Source organism: Solanum stenotomum, chromosome 5 (assembly GCF_019186545.1).
Source record: "Solanum stenotomum isolate F172 chromosome 5, ASM1918654v1, whole genome shotgun sequence".
In the NCBI taxonomy this organism is placed as follows: Eukaryota; Viridiplantae; Streptophyta; class Magnoliopsida; order Solanales; family Solanaceae; genus Solanum; species Solanum stenotomum.
Genome location: NC_064286.1, coordinates 63,031,046 through 63,056,407, shown reverse-complemented (window position 1 = coordinate 63,056,407; position 25,362 = coordinate 63,031,046). Strand labels below are relative to the sequence as shown.

Here is a 25,362-nt window from a genome sequence, read left to right as displayed (position 1 = left end):
TAGGGGGGTCGAGGGTAAGGGTGAAAAAATGAAATAATATCTTTCAAAAACAAACTTAATTTTTTTTCTTTTTGAAGGGGGTGGGGGGCTGATAGGGGGCTGGGGGGCGAAGGTAGGAGGTGGGGGTGTAAAAAAATAAAAAATTGAAATGAGAAATATCTTTTAAAAACAACTTTTAATATTTTTTTGGGAGGGGTGGTGGTAGGGGGTGAGGGTGGGGTAAAAATATTGAATTTAAAAACAAACTTTTAATTTATTTTTTTTTGGGGGTGGTTGGGGGGCTGGTTTGAGGGTAGGGACCAAATAAATTGATTTTTTCAACATTTTTTTTTTAATTGGAAGTTGAAAGAGAGTCTTGGAAAATGTTTTTCTTAAGTTTTGAAGAAAAGTCATTTTCTTTAAATTTGAGGAAAATTAGTTAATTTAGAAAACATTTTCCAAAACATTTAACCCAACCAAACATGAGAAAATTGGAAAACTTCGTACCAAACACTCCCTTAATGGTGACCAAGAAGATATTAACCAAATGATATTGTCAAGTAAATTTGAAAAGATATTCTTCCAGCTTTCCCAGTGAAAAGAATAGCTTGAAAATGTAATGGATAGAGGTGACGACTGTGGGAGGGAAGTTGTATTTTGTTTTCGACGTTGAACGATTAAATCAATGGAAGTTGTAAGAAACCGTTTGCACATTCTAGAAAAGATTTGTATGTCTTTTTCTGATGAATCATTTGAAAGAAGGATGATACTATTAAGGAGGCAGTATCAGGCACTTAATCTTTTAGTTTATGTGTCCAATCAGTCATTATATTGGTTCTAGAAACGAAAATGTTTATATGTTTCATTTGATACAACTGCAATTGCTATACCAGTGGTGCAAACTTATTGGAACGGGTCATATGCATCGACATACGGAGTCATACTATATGAACTATCCTGTTAGAAAAAACAAAACTGTGAACTTGTTGACACATAGTTTATGTTAAAAAATTGTTCTCTAACTTGCTTTTATATAATTTGTTCACATTCTCCATTGTGTTCAACCTTGGCAAGTTCTATATGTGCCATGTGGGCACAATTTCTTGAGTATTCTGCGGTGTCCTTCACTGAATAAGTCAATTTTGGTTCAAGTTGTTGCCTCCTAGAGTTATATTTGCAGTAAGATTTCATTCTTGATACTTAAAGATGTTATGGGTTCTGTTCCCTTGCTTTCTTGTCATCTCTTCATCATACTAACAATGCCAGTTGTGGGCAATGCACAGGTCTGTTAGGAACTCTGGCACCATGCGTGCTCTATGGAAGCAATGCGGAGAGAATTGGGTCTTCTCCTGGAAGTTTTACTAATCACTGCTTGCCTTACACTGGTCTATTCCTGATTGGACAGTCCTTTTTCGGCTGGAACTGCATGGCACCCTGGTTTTCATATCCCAACCGTACAGCTATCCGGCAGAGGTTTAATCTTGAGGTTGGCTGTCTCCTTGTTTTTTTTTTCTTTTTATCCTAGCAAGTGCTTTATCTATGTTGGTTTTATAACCTAGTCTTTTGGTTTTTGTCAATAAAGAATTTGATTTATTTGGGTCTAGCAGCTTTGATTTATGTTTTGCTGTTTTTTCAATTTTGATGCTGAGGATGTTATCTGATTTGTTAAAATCTCATCCATACATGTTAAATTTGCTCTTAATTTCTTATTCAAGCCCCCATGTTATCTACTGGTGCTAGACAAATTTATGTAGGTTTTTTTCTTATTTGTTCTATTTTTTCATCAACTACTTGCAAACTTTGGTAGTAAGTGTGACTTTTCACACATTATTTAGTATTTACTTGAAGTTATTAAAGATGGGGACCTTAGTGGTTGAATTTAAAGGATTTGGTGGTTAAAAAGCTTTCCCACGCTTTATCTATGCCATTTGTGTGACCTAAAATTTTGCAGTTGTTTCAGTGCATGTTAAATTTTATATGGATGTTTCTGTCCCCTTTGTGAGGCTTGTGATATTGAACTTACCTTTCTACATTCTTCGCATGAAGATAAATGTTCAATAACAAGATACTTAATGGATGTTTCTGTCCCCTCAGTGACACATTCTTATCGCATAGGACAACAGTTACGAGCCACCATTTCATACACTCCCATATACAATGTGTGACATCCTCGTCGATCTCCCCATTTCCTTGGATTATAGACCCTAGAGCTTGAAGTTTCCTATGTTGGGATGACTTGTGTATCAATCCTCATTTCCCCATCCGCCTCCAGTGATGCGACACTGAACTTGCACTTGTTGTACCCTGTTCTAGTCCTGTTCAGCCTGAAGTCATTAGACTCTAGGGTCTGTTTACAAATCTCCTGTCTATCGTTAACTCCGCCGCATGTCTCGTCGATCAATTCTATCTCGTCCACAAATAACTCCATGGATCCTCACTGACCATGTCATTCTATACAAGGCTCATCTAAACCATGATTGTTCTCTCTAGTCATTTACTACACATACATTTTGGTTAACATCATCCAGCTTTTGTTAGATCCTGCAGTTTCCACATCATTTCATTTTTAACCAATGGTACCTAGGAGAGCTCTTGCTATCATTTCTTATTCTACAACGGATGTTTGGAAACGCGTTCTAAGAGTTATTTCCTTTGCAGGGTAACTGTGAGGCAGTCACCAGTTCATGTGGGTGCCATGGGGGCTTTGTTGAGGATGAGGAACGCCTCGAGCATTGTGAGTCGACTTGTGACTTCTTAACTCATATCTTCTGCCACCCTTGTGCTCTTTGCCAGGAAGGTCGTGAACTTCGTCGTAGGCTTCCTCATCCTGGATTCAACGCCAAACCAGTCCGATTTATGATGCCTCCTGGGGACCAGACCATGGGTCGCTAATACTAACCGCTATGCCATTGACTCCATAACATTTGCTACTTGATTTTATTTGTTACAATGTTCTCTAATATTATACTTGGAATTTTTTCCTTAATTACTGGAAAATTTACTTGTAAAACTTGATTATGTAGGTTATAATATATAGTAATGTATACATACATATAAAAGAGATGGATTTGCAATTTGTATGAAATCAGGATTAATCATACAAGAAATCTGTTGATGAATCTGATTTCGTGTATATATAGTAAACGAGATTATTTAACATTTTCTACTTTAATTGGATTCGATCCTAGTTTTCAATGGTCTTTATTTCAACTTCATCGACCTCAAGATCACACCAAATACGTAATAATTACCAATTATTTATCAAAACACACCTCAAAGCTTACTAGATCAAATGTTTAAATACAATCACAAAAATGGTGTGACAACTTAAGTTTGCTCATAAAATTATGTCTACATAACAACTGACTCATTGATGTCGATGTGTGTTTTGATAAATAGTTAATAACGATTCAAATACAAAACTCAGTAAAAAATAATATCTCATATAAGTGTTTTTGACCATACATTATCCCAACTAAAAAAACGTGTTTTTCCCCTCTTTTTTTATATAAGTCGTTGATATGTCAATTTGTGCTGTCTAGATGGTCCAAATTGATTTATTTTAAACATTTAGATGTAACACAATTGATTGGTCAATTATTCTAATTCCCAATCCAACCTACTCAGACTTGGATAGGTTAGACATGTTACACTTATATGTAAGTTGTTTTTTAATAAATCATTCACATCCTTACCCATAACTGTCCAAAAATATCATATTGCATGTGAGTGCATTCAGAGATTCATGTTCACATTTGGTGAATAATAGTAATAATTATAATAATAATTTCTAACTTTTGTTCTTTGGGATGTAGATGACCCGGGGTTCGGGATCTATCTCCCTCAATGCATTCTGAGCTGAGTATGTCGCTCAGGATTTGCTCAGTGCGGTTTATATTTTTGGTGTAATTTGCAGTCTATTAAACAGTGAAAAGTTTTACTCAATGCACACAAAATACTCATTCGAAAAATAAAAATTGTAACGACCACGAAATATAATAGAGTTACCAAAAAATAATATCTAAAACTTTTTATTTCACCAATCAAGATTCTCACTGGAGCCTGTGTGCATGTGGGATTTTATCATCTTATTTGGTCGGCATTTAATCAGTGAAGAGGAATTTTTGCAGTAATAATGAGTACAAAAATTAATTTGGGTTACTATGAATATTGACAAACTATACTCTGACATTAATTAATTTAATTTAAATTTTGTTGCTCCAAGATTTGTCATTGAACACGAATAAGTATTTTAAATTTCTGTTTTTGTCTGACCAAAGTTTGTCTCAACAATACAAAATTGAAGAGTTATATATATCAACAATACAAAAAAAAAAAAAGGTACACTATCACGTCATCTAAAGCATATCTATAAATTATACATATGAGTTTCTTTGTAATCATAAAAATAAAATTAGTTACCTTATAAAATAGGTAAGAATGCATTATTATATACGTCCAGAGGCGAATTCAGGTAGAATTGAGAGGTTTGAATCTCCTTTGATGAAAAATTATATTATTATTATAATTAAATTATTATTTATGCATATCTATTAGATGTTGAATCTATTTAATTTCTCCTTTAATTAATTAGGAAGAACTCCGATCCTTTCTTCTCCTTATAATGAATTGTGTATTATTAAACTATAAAAGAGAATGACTAAAAGACTGTGACTTGTCACGACACTATATTATTTCAAATAAGTTTTTACTATGTTGGATGCAATATTGTGCTATTTGCCTAACAATTCCACCATAGTGTGGGCAATGAAAGCATTGGAAGAAAAAAAATTAGAATATATAGATGATCTCCCACTCTATATCTATTTGAAAAAAAAATACAAAACAAAAGAGGACACATCGTAGAGCCCATTTGGATTGACTTAAAAAAAAAAGTTTTTAAGTCAAAAATAAAAAATCAAATTGAAATGATCTTTTAAGTCAAAAAATAAAAAATAGAGGGCGACCTACTTTTGGTTTTTGACTTATTTTAAGTCATATTAAACTTTGTCAAACACTTTCTAACTTATTTTAAGTCATTTTTTTTTTACCTATTTTAAGTTATTTTTTATATTTGTCAAACACTTCCAGAAGTTAAAAACTAATTTAAAAGTAGATTTGACTAACTTTTAAGAGCCCGTTTGAATTGGCTTAAAAGTTGGTCAAATCCACTTTTAAGTCAGTTTTTGACTTCTGAAAATGTTTGGCAAATATAAAAAAATAACTTAAAATAAGTTAGGAAGCGTTTGGAAAGGTAAAAAATGACTTATAATAAGTTTAAAATGACTTAAAATAAGTCAGAAACCAAAAGTAGGTCTCCCTCTACTTTTTATTTTTTTGACTTAAAAGTTATTTCAGTTTGACTTTTTATTTTTAACTTAAAAGTTACTTTTTTTAAGTCAATCCAAACGGGCTCTAAGTCAAATCAAACACCCTCGTAGTTATAAATGAGAAATGTCCCAGAAAAAGGATGGCTGGGAAATTGGCCAATATAATTGAGTAATTATTTAATGACAGTTGGAGGAAGAAAAAAAAAAAACTAGATTGATCCCTGAGTATGAATTATCTTTGTTAGGAAATACTTTATCTTTCAATGTTGGATTTCTTCGTGTGAATTCAAATAAATCGAGTGCCAAACAAAAAAAATAAAATTATGTCAAGTCATATTATGATGATGTGAAAGGACCTTCAATATTTTAGCTACTACAAGACTCATTCTATAACCGACACTTAATTAAAAAGAAAAATAAAACAAAAAGTTGTCCTTTGCTCAATGTCACAAAGGCCGTTTGGTTAGCGAACAAAGTTATTTCAAGTTTAAAGTTTAAGATAGTAATTCCAAAATTTATCTCTCCCGTCTTCTACGTGGAATAAAATACATAATATTTATCTACATATTTTAGTTAAGTGGAACTACAAACTAATAACCAAAACATTATACTTAGTGCACGTGCTGAATTATTTACTTTACAATTAAAATATTATTACTGACTATGTTGATTTTAATACTCGAATCGTTCACTTACTAGCCAACAACCAAAGTATATCAAGTGACATGCTTTTTAGCAATTGTGAGATAAGAGATAATATTGCGGGATAAGTTGTTAGGATTATTTTAACAAAGAAATGAACATTTCTAGTAGTGGTAGCTATTAATAGGGAAATTTTATCCATTAAGGACTTTAAAAGAAATGGAAAGAGGAAAATTCTTTTCTTTGCAGCCAATTATACTAAAGAAGTACAAACATCTATCTACCAATAAATATGCCTTATTTTTGGTGGTTGTCACACTAAACAACACTTATTCACACTTTACCAAACCTCTACTCAAACTCTCATGTAGTCTTTTGACTAAAAGATAACTTCAAAAAGAAACTAGTCACCTCATTACAAAGACAATCCACCAAACCAAAATCAAGAAAAGGACTTCATATATTTATTTTTTTCCCCACTAAATATCTCTAATCTTGCACTCAATGGACTATAGTATATGAAAGGAAAAGGAGAAAATTACATTACTAAATCTTAAAGCTTATTTGGTACATATATATTATGAATAAAATTAATGAATTTATGAACAAAACAAAAAGATGCCACTTTTTCCTTGTCCACGCCCAATCAGAGTAGTCATTGTGTCTGTTCCGCCTTGATGGTGGCCCCATATGTGGGATTGTTGGTCTCTTATGGGTGCATTAAGTCGAAAAGTCAAGTCTTTTCTAGTCTTGCATTTAGACCAACTCCATGCCATTGCCATTGCCATTGCGACCACCGGTGAAGCTACTTTCGGATGATGAAGGGGAAAGTGTGATCAAACCATTCAAGTCAGAAACACTATCTTGCAAACTCATTATAAGATGTGAAGTGCTGAAACTCATAGATGGTCTAGTTCTTGGGACAATTGGGATTTCAGATTCACCTTCCAGCATTTGGACTACACCTCTCATTGTTGGTCTAGCCGTAGGGTCGGGATGTGAACAAGCTAGCCCAATCATTAGAACCCTTCTCATTTCTTGTTCATCAAACTCACCACAAAGTCTTGAATCAGCTGCATTTAGTAAATTTCCTTCTCTATGCACCCCCCATACCCATTCAACCAAGTTGCTATTCACTCTAACTTTCTCAACTTTAGTTGTTTCCCTCTCAATTGGCCTCCTTCCACAAGCCACTTCAAGAACCACTGCTCCATAGCTGAAAACATCAGTTTTTTCGGTTGCCCTACCGGTTAACAAGTACTCTGGAGCCAAGTAGCCCATTGTCCCGGCTGCTACCGTTGCATCGGGGGACTTGTCATGCTCAACTTGCCTTGCTAATCCAAAATCTCCTAATCTTGCATTGAACCCTTCATCCAACATGATGTTACTACTCTTAATGTCCCTATGAATCACCTGGTTTTCGCATTCTTGATGCAAATATGCCAAGGCAGAAGCAACACCTATCAAGATTTTTCGCCTATGTGACCATGAAAGAACCATTCTTGATTCAAATAGTACCTTATCAAGACTCCCATTAGGCATAAGATCGTAAACCAACAAAATTTCACCTTTCTCATGGCACCATCCTTGAAGCCTAACAAGATTTCTATGCCTAAGGGTTCCAATTATAGATAATTCAGATAAGAACTCTGCTTTCCCTTGTCCATTATGACTACATCTCTTCACTGCCACAATGCCACCGGTATCCGATAAAATGCCCTTGTAAACAGTCCCAAATGCACCACGGCCTATAATTCTCGTTGGAATGAAACCTTTTGTGGCCAATTTAAGCTCTTTGTAGCTGAACTCCTTAGGCATTTTGATGATATCAGATGCCACAATCTCAGAATTTTTCACTCTCTTGAATCTTTTGGAGTATAACCAAATAAGTACCAATGTAGCGAATGCAAGAAAAAATGCACCAGCAGTCACCACACCAACAACAGCTCCAGGACCTTGTTTACAAAAATTGCTATGACATTTCCTACTTCTCTTTTCTTGCAATACACCTGGTGTACTACTATTAGACTCTGATGGAGCCATGGAAGGTGGTGGCAACGCGACAGAATCTGCCGTTGGGTTCATCAAACTAGTCGTTGGCGGTGGTGGTGCCACCACCGCCCCCGAGTTTGGAGTTGCATCAAATGATGAACTGAAACTCCACCACACAATATTATGAATCTCAGTACTCCCTTGAGTTGAACCAGAAAACCCCACAAACATGAAATCATTTACATACTCAGCAAGATTGATGTTAACTGATAAAAATGATTCTTTTGGCTTGAGATTAGTATATGACACAAATATATCCATCTCTCCATTAGAACCAGAATATTCAATCCAACAATTAATCAAATCACCACTCTTGAGATCAATATCAATGGAATCCAAATTACCAATTTCAGTTGAAATCATTGAATTTAGATCCAAACCAACATGATTTCCATTAATATCTTTGAATTCAACATCCATAAGGGTGTCAAATTCCACAGCAATTGTACCAATTTGTGTACCTTTAGCATCCAAGATTCCCATATACCCACCAGCATCACCTACTAACTCATCACCCGGCGTAAGCACAAAAGCAAGACCACCACCAATCGACGATGGGTTCAAATTAGTAACTGAAAATGTAAAGAATGTCGAGAAACTCGCCGGAAAATCAAACCCCGGTTGCCGGAATCTTACTGGTTTTGAATACAGAACTTTTCCGGCACCGGAATTTGGTACAGCGAGATCACCTGTCAACTTTACAATGTTGTTACTCAAGTGTGCATCACCAAGAAGCTTTAAACTACTCAATGTTAAATTTTCAAAATCGAAATCAGTTTTACCAAATGTTGAACTAATAGTACAGAAACAGAACAATAAGATGAACCATACAAGCAAGTCCCTGATTTTTTTTTCAAGATTTGATGTCATTGCTAGATTCTAGCAAAACCCATCAGAGAATGAAGATCAAATTGTACAAAAGGTAAGATTTTTCACACCAAATCACAAGAATTTGGTGAAGATACAAAAAGGGTAGGCATATTTTTGGGCTTAGAAACAGTGAATATGCAAAAAAGTAGAGAGGATTAAGGAGAGAACAACACTACAACATGATGACTTTTACAGAAGGAAATTTCTTCAAGAATTGACTTCATTGCTAGATTTTAGCAAAACCCCATTACACAATGAAGATCAAATTGCACAAAGATTTGATTTTTAGCTATTTTTTTAGCTTAGAAAATAGTAAAAAAATTTGAAGAAAGCTGGAAACATGGAGAGAAGAGTGAGGATTATGGGGGTGAAGAAGAGGGGTGTGAATGAAGCAGAGAATCCAAAGGAAACACGTATTATTGGGTACAACGGTAGAAAACTTTCTATGATAATAAAGTAAAGATACCTTTTGCTATTCTCTTTTAACTAGAAGAGGTCCCAATCATGTTTTGTTATGTAGTGAAGTGTGATTAAGAGGATAATATATAATGATTGTAGGGAAGGAGAACACTCAACACAAGAATTTCGAGTTCGAGCTCTGATATGATGTACTTTTTTAATAATAAGCTTTACACGATATAAATTTAAGTAATTGAGAGCATAGACAGAGACAGATTCAAGATGCTCGCTTTATGGAACCGTATTAGAGTTGAAAGTTTTAGTAAAGAGGATTTGAAATATAAAAAAATAGATCAAAGAAGGTTCAACATCTATTCTCAGCTCTACTAGTTCCACTCATGTTTATGGGTTCAATCTTAGAGATTTTTAGTATTGAACTCTATATTTTTTTTTTCTATTTTTAATGTTATGAGTTTATATATATTGTTTATTGCAACTTTTCTTAATTTCTTACACGTAAAAATTATACTCCACCTCAAAAGTACTTAATTAGATGAATGTAATATCTCTAAAACTGCATTAGCCTAGAATTGAGGGTAATTTATATTAATAATGACGTTGTAGGTGACTCATCTTGAACATTTGACATTTATTGTTTTGTCGACAATATAATTAAGTTCAATAAGTTTTTGACTTTTGATCTTGGAAATGAAATTGTTGATGAAACAAATGGGAATAAAAGATTCAATACTATCTATTTGTAAGGTCCTTCGGTGTAATTTCCTGAGTTATTATCAATTTATCACGTCTCATAATGCACCATCAAATTTAATTTGTTATTTGTTTTATTCTTAATAACATGATTTATAATTACATAAATATACATAATTTTTTAAAAAAAATTATGTTTAATCAAATAAGTAAAGCCTAATGAATTGGAATATAAAGAATACTAGTATTTGTTTTGCTTTTTGATAAAATAATGGAAAATATAGAATCAAGAGATAATTAAGTTTCATAGTTGCCTTTGCTATTCTCCCAAGAAACCCAAAGTAATGAAATAACATGTATTCCAAACGGATCTCCATAATAAAAGGTGGGCTAAGATATACAATGGATAATGTTACTAACTTTTAACTATAAACTACGGTTTGATTTAACTGACTCTCAAAATTTTAACGATATCACATAAATTAATATGAAAATAATACTTTTTTTTTATTGAAAAGTCCATTGAGATGTGAGAAAGTTCTCTAGGAAGATGCTTGTAGTGGAAATTGGAATAAGAAAAGAAGCTAGAAAAGCAAACAAAAAGGAAAAAAAATTCACCACATGACTGAATCTTGTAGAAGATAGTTTTTTTTAATTGATTATTTATAAATTATCATTTTAAACATTATAATATCTGATCGAGCACATTTAAACTTTAAACATCAAAAGAAAAAAGACTTCAAACTCAAACCAACTATAAAGATTTTATTATCTCTATTTCTTTGACTATAGATACGTGGAATTATGAAAATTTTATTGCAAGTATTGTCGTAGAGAGCATGCTAGATAATATTCTTTTTTTCCACCAGTTAAAATGCGTTGAATTCTTCTTGTTACTTAGTTGCTATTAAATTTATAGTTTAACTATTTTTTATTTACTTATTTACTATTTGAAACTTACTTATGTGACTAATTCAGATTCACACATTCACGTAGTCTGTCAAATGAGGAAGTGCTTCCTATTGGGGTAGACATTCAGTTTTTCGGTTCGATTTTATCAAATTTCAATTCGGTTCCTCGATTTTTGGTTTTAGAAAAATGTGCACCATAGATTAAATCAAACTAATTCGGTTCGTTTTTTTCTACTTCGATTCGGTTTAGTTCGGTGTTTCTAAATCATTTTTTTGGTGCGTATGAAAAATAAAATAGGACAAAATCAAAGTATAAGATACTTAAATTTAAAAGTATGTTAATGAATGATATGTTTCGCCGTGCTAACCAAAAGCCTATATTTATCTTTGTCAAGAACATTGTGCCTCCAACTACTTCTCAAGAAAAACAAGGACGAAGATGGGTTCCTTTACATAACGTACATTGATAAAAATATGTTTTGGTTCCTCTTGAGAATTAATATTTGAAGTTAACTATTGAATTGTACATTTGTTGTTACTTTGATTTGTTCATTAATCATTTAATTGTTAGTTGACTTTTAATTTTTAGTTTAGTGAATTTTATTTTTATTTTAAAAAAAAAAGTTCGGTTCTTCGGTGCACCGAAGTTCTGAGACCCTTACACCGAACACCGAACCGAGCTTTTGAAAAAAATAAACACCAACACCAAACCGAAAAACCGAAGAACTGAATTAGTTCCTAATAGTTCTTATTATGCCCACGCCTACCGTTCCTATAGTTCTTGTTATTCTCAAAATTTGAACTCAAGACCTCTAATTAAAAAGGGAGAAATTTCATTCATCTCATCACAACCGCGTAAAAGTATAATCAATTCATTACACATTAATTAACAAATCCAAATTGAGTTTACATGGAGGTTATTCTAACCTCCGTACTAAAGATTTTCGTCTATTCTATTAATTAAAAATAATTAAGAAACAAGACTAAAAGAGAAATAACAACCACTTCAATAATTAATTACTTAAAAGAACAACAACCTTGACAAGACAACACAAATGATAATTTAGATAAATAATGGGGAAAAAACTACAAAATATTTTGGTTGGTATGATATATAGTTGATGATATAATATTTGTTCATACTAACTACGTATACAATCAACCAAACTGAAATGAGTTCATGTGATACGTGAATGCCTTCACCTTTAATTAAAAGTTTTCGATCGATTTGAGCCTATGAAAAAGGAATTTTTTTAGTGAAAGCATCGCTCCAAAAATGAGCACTGTAATGTGCGAATTTGAATTTAGCTAGACGTCAATACAAATATCAAATATCAGGCGAAACAAAAAAAAAAGAAACTACAATCTACTAAGATTGGTGTTTGCTAACAATACTATGTTAATTAGTTTGTTTTCTTACTTACTCTACACATGCTCCTTTTTATAGTTTTATATTTTAAATATTTTTAATAACCATTGTTATAGCATGATTTTATCAAATTAAAGAGAGCAAATAATATAGAAAATGGAATAATAATAAACCGGAGAAAAGAGTTGGATATTAGTTAATATGTCTAAGATCCCTTATCATGTGCAATTTCCCATTAATTAATTGTTTAAACATAATATGATACTAATACACATGCAGTCGTTTTACACTTCATCATATTATATATTTGATAAATAAATATGATGCTTAATGTCATTGACTAAATTTAAAGAGTTTTTAGCATGATTGAGTCTGTCATAATTAGAGCCAGATCTCTCATATTGATTTAATCTCTTCATGGTTAGATGATCATAATGATGTATATTATGACTCTCATATTATTTGTTCATTCAAAGATTTTAATGATAGAAAATTAAACATTGTGCAAGTAAATCACTTTCTTTATACGTCTCTTAGAAAATATTAATTATGAGGAATTAAAAAAATCATTTTACATGTATTTGTAACTAAAATATAATATTTCTTCATTAAATATTTACTTATAGATGAAAAAGAAGTAACTAATTGTATCTTGAACTTCTAAAGTGATTAAGTGACATATAATTTGAGATAACTATTTTTAAAAATCATGACAAAAATCGATACTATTAAGTATTTTTGACAATTTTAATTTTTACGTAAAGAATTTCTTAAGCATTAACGGAACTAATTAATTCAGATTCTTATATATATATATATATATATTCTTAGCTTTTCTCGTATGATATAATTAATTTTACAAGCTTGTCATCTACTAGCTAATGGTACGATGAATTGTTGGAATATTAATTAGGTGGATTCTATATAATATCATGTAGTGTAAAAATAATAGAAGAGGGAGATAAACATGAAACACACTTATATCACTAAAAAAGCTTTATTTTTAAAATCGTCGCAGAGTCATAATTTTTTGTTAACAGGATTCATAATACAAAAGAAGCTCTAAATTAAACGCAATAAGAGGTCAATGATTCGTATGTATAGTACAATTTTTCGAAATTAAATACTCCTCGGATAAGTATATAGTTCCACTAATATAACAACATAATTACAAGAGAGATTTTTATCGGTCAGATTTGACAAGAAACACTTCGAATTAAACTCACATTTAATAAATGATTTTACACGCACTATGAACTTAACCGTAATTACATAAAATCATACCTAAATAAGTTAAGAAACCACATACCTAAAGTAATTAAATTAAGGAGATAAATGAATCTAGACACTTAACATTAAAAGTACTCTACTATTTCCCACGTGAACTCATCATCACTTTCTATTCCTCTCATGTCTCTTATTTCTCACTCAATATTCGATATTCATTTGGAGTTCTGAAAAAAATTAGAATTGTATTGAAAATCTCACATTAAGAATATGACGACGTTCTCCAACAAATATGACTTCATGTTTTAACTTATGAGCACTAATGGTGTCAATTGGACCAAACATGAGAACTAATTTTATGCTGAGAAGGGGACCATAAGTTAAAAATGGGTTGACAAATTAGAAGTGGAGGCCCAATCAATATTGTTACATTCTTTTTGTTTGTCTTATGGTGAATATATATGTAGCAACAAAATATGAAACTAACTGGAAAAGGGAAGGAAAGACAATATTTTTAACATTACTTTCACAATGAGAGAGAAGATAAAAGTTGATTCTTTTCCAAAAAAATGTCTAAAAGTAAAGAAACTTTGTCCATTAACATATATTTCACACCCTTCACTTATTTTGTCCACATGGTGTTATAATTAGTTAGTGATTGAAAAAAATAATAATGGTGGGGAGAGAATATTGCAAGTTGCTCCTTATTGGTAGAATAATTAAGAGTGGTAAATTAATTAGCTCATAAAAATATAATCAGTCAAATTCGTCCAAGTTTTGATGGGTTAATGATCTACTCATATGTTAATATGGAACTCATTTTTACTTGTCCAATTCAACCTAAATTTTGGTTAAATATATATTCAAGTAGATTCTTGAACATTATTAGAAACTAGTGTACTCATCCGTGTTTCGCGCGGAATTAAATATATTTTTGGATAATAGATATCTTAATTGACTATTTTTTTTTTTTAAAAATAGCGTATAAGAAAAAAAATTCAAATCGAGTCACGATCTTAATATTGTTTGTTCAAAAAATTGCTAGAAAGATATTTTCAAACTGTAATTTTCGCTTTACATTGCTGTTAAAAAAAACATAAAATGTTAATCTAAAAATTTTCAGTAAATTGATTATCATTGTTTCTTATTAAATTCAATGAATTTTATAACAATAATATTAGTTCAACCAAAGTAGCATTAAATTTAATTCATTATAAATTATATGACTTTGTGTATGTATAAATCATTTAATTTGTAATACAAATAATTTAAAATATATTTGTGACGCATAAAAGTAAGAAAAATACTTGAATTATGTTTCAACATCGGTATACATTAGGAAATAAATATCTTAAGTCGAACATCTCAAGAAAAATAAATTAAGTCGATTATATAATATTATATCGGAGATCATACTTTGCAATAGAAAATAAAAGAATTGAAAAACATAACATAAAAAATAAAATGTATATTTATAAGAAATCATAATGTCATTGGTAATTTGAGGTGTTACTTACTCTTTTCGATTATATAAAGATTATCACAAAGTGACAAAATATTAAATTTTCAAGAATACATCAAGTGTCAAGTTATAGAAAAGTATATCAAGAGTTGAATCAATATTTGTCCCTAATACATGTGGAGCAGTGGAAGAGTTTTATAACGTTAAGCTAATGAGTATTGTAGTCATCATTAAAAAAAATTAATGTATGATAATGATATAACTATTCAAAAGGTAACTCCTTCTTAAATGTGGAAAATTTAAGATAAATTATTTTTGCTTTAAATAATTACAAGTTAAATACATATCAATCACATATGCACATTTATTATAGTAAAACTATTAAATTTTTTTATATATGTACATCTTATCTACAATATCATAAAGAAAAATATTTTATGTATCCAATCATACTAATAGATATGTTATCAGGAGAATTAAGTGAGGGAATTTAAAGTTTTTTTTACAATAATTAAGAAAAGTTAAAGAAATAGTATTTTTTTTAAAATTTTAATATAATTAATGTGATAAAGAGGAAAAAGTGATTTGACTTTTGAGCTTTTATAATATGAAACTGAGAATTTTTTCTTCATTCTTTTCATTAAATAATTTGTTTATTAATTAAAAGTTTTAAAAATACTAAAAAGATTATTTATTTATTTATTTATTCTGTGACTGTTTTTTAATATGATAAACTACATCAGATATTTTTAAGGGCAATAATATGTAATAGCTATGAAAAATGTATCATGGTAATATTATATCTTTCAACCTTGATAGAAATTTAAAATATTAATTAAAAATTGATAAACATATATACACAAAAATAAACGTATAATTTTTCATCTTCATTCATAATAATAATAATAATAATAAGGAGAGCAACATTAAATGAGTAAAAAATGTTAATTGAGCTTTCTAATATGTTGGTTAGTAGAGTTTCATAATGTCATTTTTGTTGAATAAAAGGAAATTATATATCTAATCAAAATAAAATATAAAGAGTAGAATAATATTAATTGAAATCAAAACAATACATGAATGAATCTTTAAAATATATTTGGAAATCATTCAAACTTTTGTACTAAATATGACCACCTCTCTTGATGAAATCTTTCAAGATCATTAAGCTTCCTTCTTCATTTTGATGAACGTGTACCAAACTAATGTGAATATCTATGGTGATGAAACTTGAAGAATATATCTATGATCTTTATGATGACTTTTTAATAAATATATTTATGATCTTTATCAAAATGAAGACCATATTGTGATATCATTAAGTACATGATTGATGAAACAGATGAAGAAAACAAAATTTAAAAAAAGAGGAAAACACTATACTAATAAAAAGAAAGAATGAGAAAATGAAGATGAAAATGAGCATTCAACATCTCCAAGATAATTGTTATTTATAGATTATGTAAGCCATAAGAATGGTTAAAAAGAATTTGAAGAGACATGTTATTTAAGTAGGGATTAACGTAAATAGATGGAGGTTTTTTTGTAACTTATTAGATATAATTAGAATAGTAAATATGATTGAATTATTTTAATTAATAAACAAATTATTTAATAATAAGAAATGAAGAAAAAAAAGCCAAAAAAAAGAGAAAAGAAAATAAGAATGGAGGCCATAGAGAGGTGCCACATTACCTTGTCTATGTTTCTCCTTTATATAGTAAAATATATATATGATTCTTTTTAATGTGATGTTATTATACATTATTATAACAAAGGAAAAAAAAAAGGGTAAACAAACAAAGAAATTACATCAAAATTATGTAAGAATTGGATATATTCGACTATGATAAATTATATATTTTGCCATCTTGATCCAACTTGTTTCAGACTAAGGTAACTTCTACCTGGTTGATGTTTGTCTATCTATTAACTCGCCCTCTTAATTCAGTACAATCGCAACTCCATTTGACATCTTTTAAGCATAATCGTAGATCTTTTATATATTGATATATTATACATCACAAAAAACAGAGAAAATTAGCAATTATGTGCACATACATTACAACGTAGGCACATTTTTGGTACACTTGATTAATTTTACTAGTGTTGTTGACATACCAACAAGACAAATAAAAGTACATTTAATTAAAACACTAATTAATCACTTGTTGACATGACGACATACCTTTCTAATCTCCCCTTGATCACCACTAAGTGGATTATTTTCCGACAAAATAATCAAAGATTTAGCAAATTGATCATTAAAATAAGAATTATTAGCAGCAAATTTCTCCACAAATGGATATGTTGTTGGATCAGACACTAATTGTTGGTCCACAATTAATAACCCTTTGTTGCTCATAATATTTTTGTAGTACAAATTATCCCACACCATTGGATTTACATGGTCATTTCTAGCATATTCAACTGCTTTCGGGTCGGGTTGTGCTGATGGACATCGGGTTTTCAGATAGTTTGCAAAGTCCGGGTCAAGAGTCGGGTCAACCGTCGGGTAGAGTCTATGTACTATGTTTACACAATGAACTCGTCCGACTGTGTGCGCCCCTGCATCATCAATCGATCACTATTATATTTCGAAAAGTCAAATGAGTTTTTCTTTTAAAAAATAAATAAATCAAATTAATAACTATATTGACTTATACTAGTCGTACAATTTCTCTGTCATCTCATTTTATGTGACACTTTTCATTTTTCAAAATTTAGATTACGTAAAATTGTAATGTATTGACGTGAGAAATGCTTTGTATAGTTTTTGAATATTTGAATTTTAGTTTTAGAACATTAAGTTGATATGTATAATCCGATTGCTTCAAAGATTAGTCAGACCGACTCTCGAGAAGCAAAATGTATCACATAAATTAAGACGAAAAAAATAATATAAGGGAGGGTGGTTTACCAAGTAGAGCAACGGTTCCTTGAGTATCAACACCAACAGAATTGAAACGAGAAAGAACTAAAGACATTGAATCATTGTGATTTGGAATGAAACTCTCAACTTCTGCTAAGTAACTATCTTTGCTGTCCCATCTGCCTGTTTTCATTTCAATTTGTGGCCCTCCTAACTATGTCAAACACGTAAAATAAAATTAGCTGGTGAAAATATGATTCGTTAAATACTTTTAAATTTGGATGAGTTAATAATAAAAGTTATGGTCAATAAATCTAATTTAAGAAAAATCTTTCTTTGGGGTTTGAGATGTTATGCTTAAATAAAGAAGTAGAAAAAAAATTACTATTATTTTTTGTTTTTGGTAAGTGAACAAATTAAATTTGGTAAAAAGAAATAAACAAATTAGGCTATAACCCATTGTTAAATCTATTTTCAGCTGGCCCAACTATTTTTTGGACATAATTGGGCAAAATTAGTACTCTTGGTGGTCTTAAACTTTTTACCTCGCTTGCCTCATGAGCAAAACTTCACGCTTGACAGATTTTGTCTTTGAACTCTGAAGGTATGCTTAATTGCTCATGTGGTAAGTGGGATTCAAAATTTTAAAATCACCAATTTTCAAGATCATTTGATGTAATTTTCTGAATGACTCATTTATTGATTCAATTTATTTTAATCTGTTCAAATTCAATTTAGATCACCTATTTGTCATTCCTAATATGTAAACCATATATACACACTTAATTTTATTAGAAAAAAATGACGTTGATGAGAAGAGGCTAAATACATGTAACTTACCATAACAATACCATCCCTAGCAGTAAGAGCAACAATATCAGCACAAGAAACAATATTGGGACATTCATTCTCAAGAGCCTCTTTGATAGTCTCAATATACTTGAAATTTCTCATTCCAAAGTTTCTTGGAGATGTCTTCTCTGATGTTTGTTCCTTTGTTTTGTCCAACAGTATTGATGCATCACATGACTTCAACAACAATATTCACCATTTAATATAATCGGGAAACAAAAATGCCACATTTTTATATTTGATAAACTGGGGTCATTTGGTTATTGGGCTTGGGATACAAATCTAGATATAAAATTATTTGAATTATATTACGTATATTTTTCCCGTGTTTGATATTGGTATTAGCTATAATATTGAAACAAATTTCATACCAATATCTTGGTATGTCTATTTATTTCATATTTGATGTGAGATTATAATCATAGAATAACCTTATTCCAGATCAAATGGCCCCTTAATAACATGAGCTTAGCCATAAAAATGACATGCCCATGACATGTATAAAGATCACAAATTCTTTAAGGTACTTTTGTTATATGCACTAAAAGTTTTTTTAAAAAAATTATCTTTTAAATTTCACGTTCAGTCAAACATAGTCGTATAAAATATATATTACCTTAACCATGCAATCATGAAATAGATTTCTGATCCAAGAAACAGCAGTATTCCCATGCTTGTGGTACAACTTGTTGACTTGTTCTTTTATGATTTCTTCAGCTCTTGGGCAACTCTCTGAGTAGTAATTTAACTTGAGATCACTTTTTGCTGCAATAAAATCAACAATTACCACATATATATTGTTAATAATTCATAATTACAACTAGAAAAAGGAAAAATAAAATATACTTGGACAAAAAGGTCGTTTTACTTCTAAGTAAAAAAATAAAACTGAAGTTATATAAATGAAAATAAAGCTTTAGAAAAAACTCAGAATATTTACATAATATCGTGCCACTTCAATAAGTAAATCTATTTAATAGCATTAATTGATAATATGAAATAAATGGTAAGTAACCTACTATAGCAAGTTATTCTTTGTTTTTGTGTCCTAATTTATGTGAAGGGGTTTAGAATACGGGGTCAAAAGACTAAAGTTTGACCATAACTAATGTTGTAAAATATTTTTTACAAAATAGGAAAAATTATAGTAAAAACGAATTGTCTGACACCAAATCTCAGTAACACATTCACATAAATTAAAACAGAGCGCATATATTTGATAACTTCATTATACTATGAATGTATATAATTTAAGCCAAAGAATAAATAGATAAATATAAGGGGAGAAGTACCATAATGAATGTGGAGGAGTAACACTAAAAATAAAGTGATGAATGTTGATGAGGGACCAAAATGTTGGGTTTTTGTGGCCATATCTCTAGTCTTGTAAGTTTCCTCTTAATATCAAATGCCCAAAATGCCAAATCCTTATATAGTAAATTAAAGTTTATGTTAGTGTAATATAAGTGGAAGAAGGATTAAAATGCAAGCATAGTTCCACTAAGACACTATATTTGACCTTTAATTTTAGCTACAAATATTCACCCACGCATGGATTTCTCCCACTGAAGGCAACTGCTCTCAGATATATATACCGATAACGTAAATATCACTCGTTCGAGTCCATATTAAATGAATAAGTGAATTGTTCAAAATTCAAGAAAATAATTAAATTTTCTATTTCATATTTGCCCTTCAAGATTCTTCACTACGTAACATTTTCTAGGAGAATAGTTTGAAATAATCAAAAGGGCGATGGTATGTAGAAAATAGCATTTTATTTATGTCCTAAAATATTTTTCTTAAGAGGTGTGCCACGACTGAACATTTCACTTAATATGGACTAAAAAGAGAGTATTATTTTTCTGTCTATAAGAATTAGACATTGACAAAACATATATGGACCAACAAGGATTGAAGTGGAGTGGTAAATACTCCTTCATTGAGTGCACCTGAGTATATAGTCGTCTTTGTTAGGGAGTGCTTTACACTTTATCCCAATATGGGACTTTTCGGAGCGAAAACGAATTTAATTAGATTCCAATATTTGNTTTGTTGGTGAAACAAACAATAACCACAATTTAGTGGGAAATTTCATAGTGGGGACTGGGGAGTGCAGCATTGTTATCAAATATTGAAAATCACATAATTAAGAGGGTGTTTAATTGGCTTAAAAGTTGGTCAAACTTATTTTTAAGTCAGTTTTTTACTTCTGAAAATGTTTAACAAATATAAAACTAACTTAAAATAAGTAAAAAAAAATGACTCAAAATAAGTTAGGAAGTGTTTGACAAGGTTAAAAATAACTAAAATAAGTTTAAAATAAATTAAAAATCCAAAAATAGGTCTCCCCTACTTTTATTTTTTAACTTAAAAATCATTTAAATTTGACTTTTTATTTTTAATTTAAAAATTACTTTTCTTAAACCAATCCATACGGACTCTAACTTCTCATAGCTTGACGTGTGCTTGTGATATTGTCCTTTAAGAATATTTCACTCAATTTGGATGCATTTCTCAATATTCAATAAGCTTGTCAGGTAAAAAAATAAAATAGAAATGAGAATCTACAAAGATTTTTTATTATAGAAAACCAGTAAAAAAGAATCAAAAAAGAAAGAAATTCCCATACAGTAACTCACTGTTTTTCACTCTATTCTTATCCAATCTCTATTTTCCACTTCCTCTTTTATTTGGTAACTAAATTTGTATTAATCGCCAAGCGTCAACATTACAATACCATAGTCAGTATAAATTTATATAGGAAAAGACTATATCAAAATCTTCCAACATTTTAAAACAAGAGTTAAGAATAGTAGTAAATGACCATAAATACAATTGATTCCACCAAATTAAATTTACAAGATTTTGGCATCAGTTATGTTTGATAAAAAAAAAAAGTAATGGTAGATAATGTTGTCTTTGAAGGCTAATAAAAATGTCATTAATACTTTTGAGTAAACTTAATTAGAGAAATTTCTAATAATCCTTAATTTTTTTAATAATATTTTTCTAACAAGTTATTTGAACCACAATAATAAGCTATGGTTGATATGACTTTTAGTACTACCCAGCATGCACTTACCCCACTGTTACTTTTTTGGTGACACTCATCGCTGTCTCTTTAAAGTTGTCATCAAATTTTATTTAGACACTCTAATTAAATTTTGTTCATTTTAGATACCTTTTATCATGTGTTGGCATGCCATTTTGACACATTTTTGACAAATGTGTAAGGTATGTGTAACATACTCATTGATGATGTGTCAAAAAAGGTGAATTAAATAAAGACATGTGACATATATAGTGAAAATAATTTTTACATAATAAATTTTGATGAGTAGAAAAAAAGAAAGAAAAGGATTTGAAATAGATCCGAATTTTGATCGAAATTATTGTAACAATCCCAAACTTTGGGTAGGACCTATTACCCCTGCCCAAAGTTTGGAATTGTTAAAACGATTTCGGTCAAAATTCGAATATATTTGAGACCTATTTCCCAAAAAAGAAGGTCAATGATTTAATGACATATGGCAACTTTTTATCTACATAATTTTTTTTTAAAATTAACCACTTGCACAGCAATTCCTATGTTTTTTTCTCCACCACCCCACTTGCACAGCCATTCCTATGTTTAAGTTTGAAATATCTTTGCGATGAAATCCGTTTCTTCCTCTGTAGTGCCATTGGATCTATTTCTTCATGGAAGGAGTTTAAGTTTTGGGAAATGGTGGCTAAAAATGAGGAAGAAAGAAGAAAAAAATAAAATAAAAATAGGTTAAATAAGCTTTTCATACTAGGGTAAGCAGTCTATCACACTCACTATGTCATGTCAACAAAAAGTGTCAAAATGATATAGCGGAATATGACATGAAGTGCCTAAAATGAACAAAGTCTAATTAAAATGGTCTAAGTGAAAATTGATGTCAACTTTAATCCTAAGTTAGCAGCATTATAACTGCTAATTAATGGAGTAAATCAACTAAATCATCAGTAAAGCATGTGGAGCTGATTTTATTTTTGTATATGTATAATAATAAAAATTGTAGTGGAATTAATTAAGTCTTAGTTTTAAATAATGTGGTTGGATTTGTACCGTCTGATTTTCGACGGCCAAATACAACTAAAAAGTATTCGTTGGAAAATTGAGACGAAATTCCGATAGATCATCGTATAAAAAAAAATAACGAACATAAATTTGATAAATTATAATAATAGTGATGAAAATTTTTCTTTTTACCTTAGAAGAAAAGATAAAATTGACTAAACACATTTGGTTTTAAAGTTATAATTCTCATACACAAGAAATAATTATAGGACAAATTATAGAAATCACATACTTTTAAGTCAAAATTATAATTTATCCCTTAAAAATTTATAATTACAGAAATCCCTCATTTTCGCGCATCAGATTAGTGTATCAGCGCTTATATTATTGTATCTCGCGCATCAGATGCATGTATCAACACTTATATTATTGTATCTCGCGCACCAAATTAATGTATCAACGTTTATATTATTGTATCTCGCGCATGTATCGACACTTATATAGCTCTGATACATTAATCTGATGCGCGAGATACAATAATATAAGCGCTGATACACTAATCTGATGCGCGAAAATGAGGGATTTTGGAGATTTGTAAAACTTATAGGGGATAATGGTAATAAGTAAACTAAAATGTGGGATTTCTACAATTTTTCCATAATTTTAAGGTTCACAAAAATGAGAAAATACCCATATATCATTCATTATAGTCCATAATAGATTTAAACACTCGACATAATTTTGGCAATGATAGAAGAATAAATATGTATTATGTTAAATTTTGATAAAATTTTAGTAATTGTAATAAGATGATTTAAAGTTGATTTTGTACTGTTAAACGTCAAATTATTATTTTTTTTCTTTATAGTAGAGTGAAAACATATAATATTCCGTCACTACTTTTTAATAGACAAGGAAACCTTGATAAAGGAGAATATGTAAATGAATTGTTGTTATACTAAGGTTGCATTTAAGAATATGTAAATGAATTGTTGTTATACTAAAGTTGCATTTAAAACCATGCTACAGTGCAAATTAAATGCCAATGTCTGGTGCTCATCCGATGCCTCATTTTTTGCCATGGTCAAGTCAATACGTTGAAGGATTATTCATGTTTTGCTATCGCCTTATCGAGACAAGTTTTGACTCATTAACTTATCCTTCTCAATAGTTGACTTCGTATTTGTAAACGCTATTTACTTCTTTTTATCAATATCAGTTTTTTTGTTTCGCCATCGCTGCTTCAGACTCTAACATAATCAGCTCAACTATTATTTTAATCCAAATTTGTTTTTCTTTGCCTTTTACCTAGGCCAACAAAACTGTCTATCAATCAGTTGTTTTAGATTACGGTTCTTTTTTATTTTTAAGTTTTTTTAACTCATTATCATAGTTATGATATTACTAAACAATTAATGATCAAAATTTTGGCAATGTGGGTGGTAGTGTACGTTACATCCACAAAATTGTTTGGGTTGGATTTAAATACACTTCTTGGCTCATATGTTTTCTAATATTTCAAACAAGTATTATTTATTGAATTGATACACATGTACCTTTAATCCTTCAGGTAGGAGATATATGACTCCACTAGGTAGCCACATATACTTAGGTAACTACAGATCTCTGCTTGTTTGAATTTTTTCAATTTTTTCCCTAATATTTATGAGATCTAATTTGTAGCAATAGTAGAAGATTAAATTTTGTCTAATTCAGAAAATATACGAAAATTTTCAACTTTGTTTCATGAAAAACACTATATGTTGTATCTATACATATTGATTTCTTCAAAATAAAAAATCTGTACAAACAACTTATCCAACGTATTTATTTATATTTGTAGAATTATTTCAAATTAATAAAATATTAATCATATGTTGGAATATACTATCTTGGATTTCATTATAAGAAATCTTAATTATAAATTTGAAGATGAATAATTTTATTCAAGTTCCTAAAATATTAGACAAATATTTTGACAAAGTTATATTGTCATCCTTGTCGTGCGAGTGGAAAATGAAGGGGAAAGGTGTAATACTATTTAAATTTGTTTGCTCATTCTTTACCTTAAAATATTTTATGGGTATTTTATTTAGATATTGCTATTTATTTATGTCTAGTCGTCTATCTAATTCAGAATAATGGAATAACTTTAGATATATATAGATATATGGTATCTGAAGTTATAAATTTTGATAAAACCCAATTTTAAATGATTCAAGTTCAGACATAATAATTTTATTGTAGTTATATATAAAACTTCAGACATTTGGTTTGCAATGGGATTTTGTAAAACTAATTCCATTCACATTTCTGAGGACTGAAATTGATTTAAAGCAAATAAACATATAAATTTTATAAACTTAAAACATAACTTAAATAGTGACATTAAAATTGAGTATCTTTGCACTTTGATCGGCTTTACCATATATAGCCTAAAAAATATCACCTAATGGATGCCCCATATCGATAAACTTTAAACACATTATAAACCTGGCTATATTTTAAATATTGTATCAAAAAGCAGATACTTGGTGCTATTTATACAATACAATCTTCATTAACGTGGCTAAGTATGCAATACCCCTTTTTTCAATTTGGTTATTTTCGACTAATTAATCTGAATTTATGTCGAATA

General features: G+C 29.9%; 3 protein-coding genes across 3 annotated transcripts in view; 1 reads left to right on the top strand and 2 right to left on the bottom strand.

The window, feature by feature from the left end:
- Nucleotides 1–3,025, top strand: part of LOC125864822 (cell number regulator 8-like) — a 7,153-nt gene extending 4,128 nt beyond the window's left edge. The window contains exons 2-3 of the mRNA XM_049544906.1: nt 1,263–1,465; nt 2,638–3,025. Coding sequence (XP_049400863.1) covers nt 1,263–1,465; nt 2,638–2,871 — 437 coding nt within the window. The 3' untranslated portion in view covers nt 2,872–3,025. The remainder of the gene's footprint in view (nt 1–1,262; nt 1,466–2,637) is intronic.
- Nucleotides 3,026–6,455: 3,430 nt separating this feature from the next.
- On the bottom strand, nt 6,456–9,384 carry LOC125864793 (L-type lectin-domain containing receptor kinase VIII.1-like). The gene has a single exon (XM_049544872.1). The coding sequence runs from the start codon at nt 8,871–8,873 to the stop codon at nt 6,708–6,710; it is 2,166 nt and encodes a 721-aa protein (XP_049400829.1). The 5' UTR covers nt 8,874–9,384; the 3' UTR covers nt 6,456–6,707.
- A 7,548-nt stretch (nt 9,385–16,932) lies between these two features.
- Nucleotides 16,933–20,073, bottom strand: LOC125864814 (peroxidase 21-like). The gene is made up of 5 exons (XM_049544896.1): nt 19,969–20,073; nt 19,293–19,441; nt 18,665–18,853; nt 17,873–18,038; nt 16,933–17,520 (listed from the first exon to the last, which is right to left on the bottom strand). The coding sequence occupies exons 1-5, from the start codon at nt 20,048–20,050 to the stop codon at nt 17,117–17,119; spliced, it is 990 nt and encodes a 329-aa protein (XP_049400853.1). The 5' UTR covers nt 20,051–20,073; the 3' UTR covers nt 16,933–17,116.
- Nucleotides 20,074–25,362: the final 5,289 nt, after the last annotated feature.

Bases quoted from the DNA above. Each gene is read 5' to 3' on its own strand.
- LOC125864814 (XM_049544896.1), bottom strand. From the start codon at position 20,050: ATGGCCACAAAAACCCAACATTTTGGTCCCTCATCAACATTCATCACT. The intron at 18,854-19,292 runs GTAATATATATT...TTGTTGTTGAAG, and splicing joins TTCATGATTGCATGGTTAAG to TCATGTGATGCATCAATACT. The intron at 18,039-18,664 runs GTAAGTTACATG...TGTTTGACATAG, and splicing joins CTAGGGATGGTATTGTTATG to TTAGGAGGGCCACAAATTGA.
- LOC125864793 (XM_049544872.1), bottom strand. From the start codon at position 8,873: ATGACATCAAATCTTGAAAAAAAAATCAGGGACTTGCTTGTATGGTTC.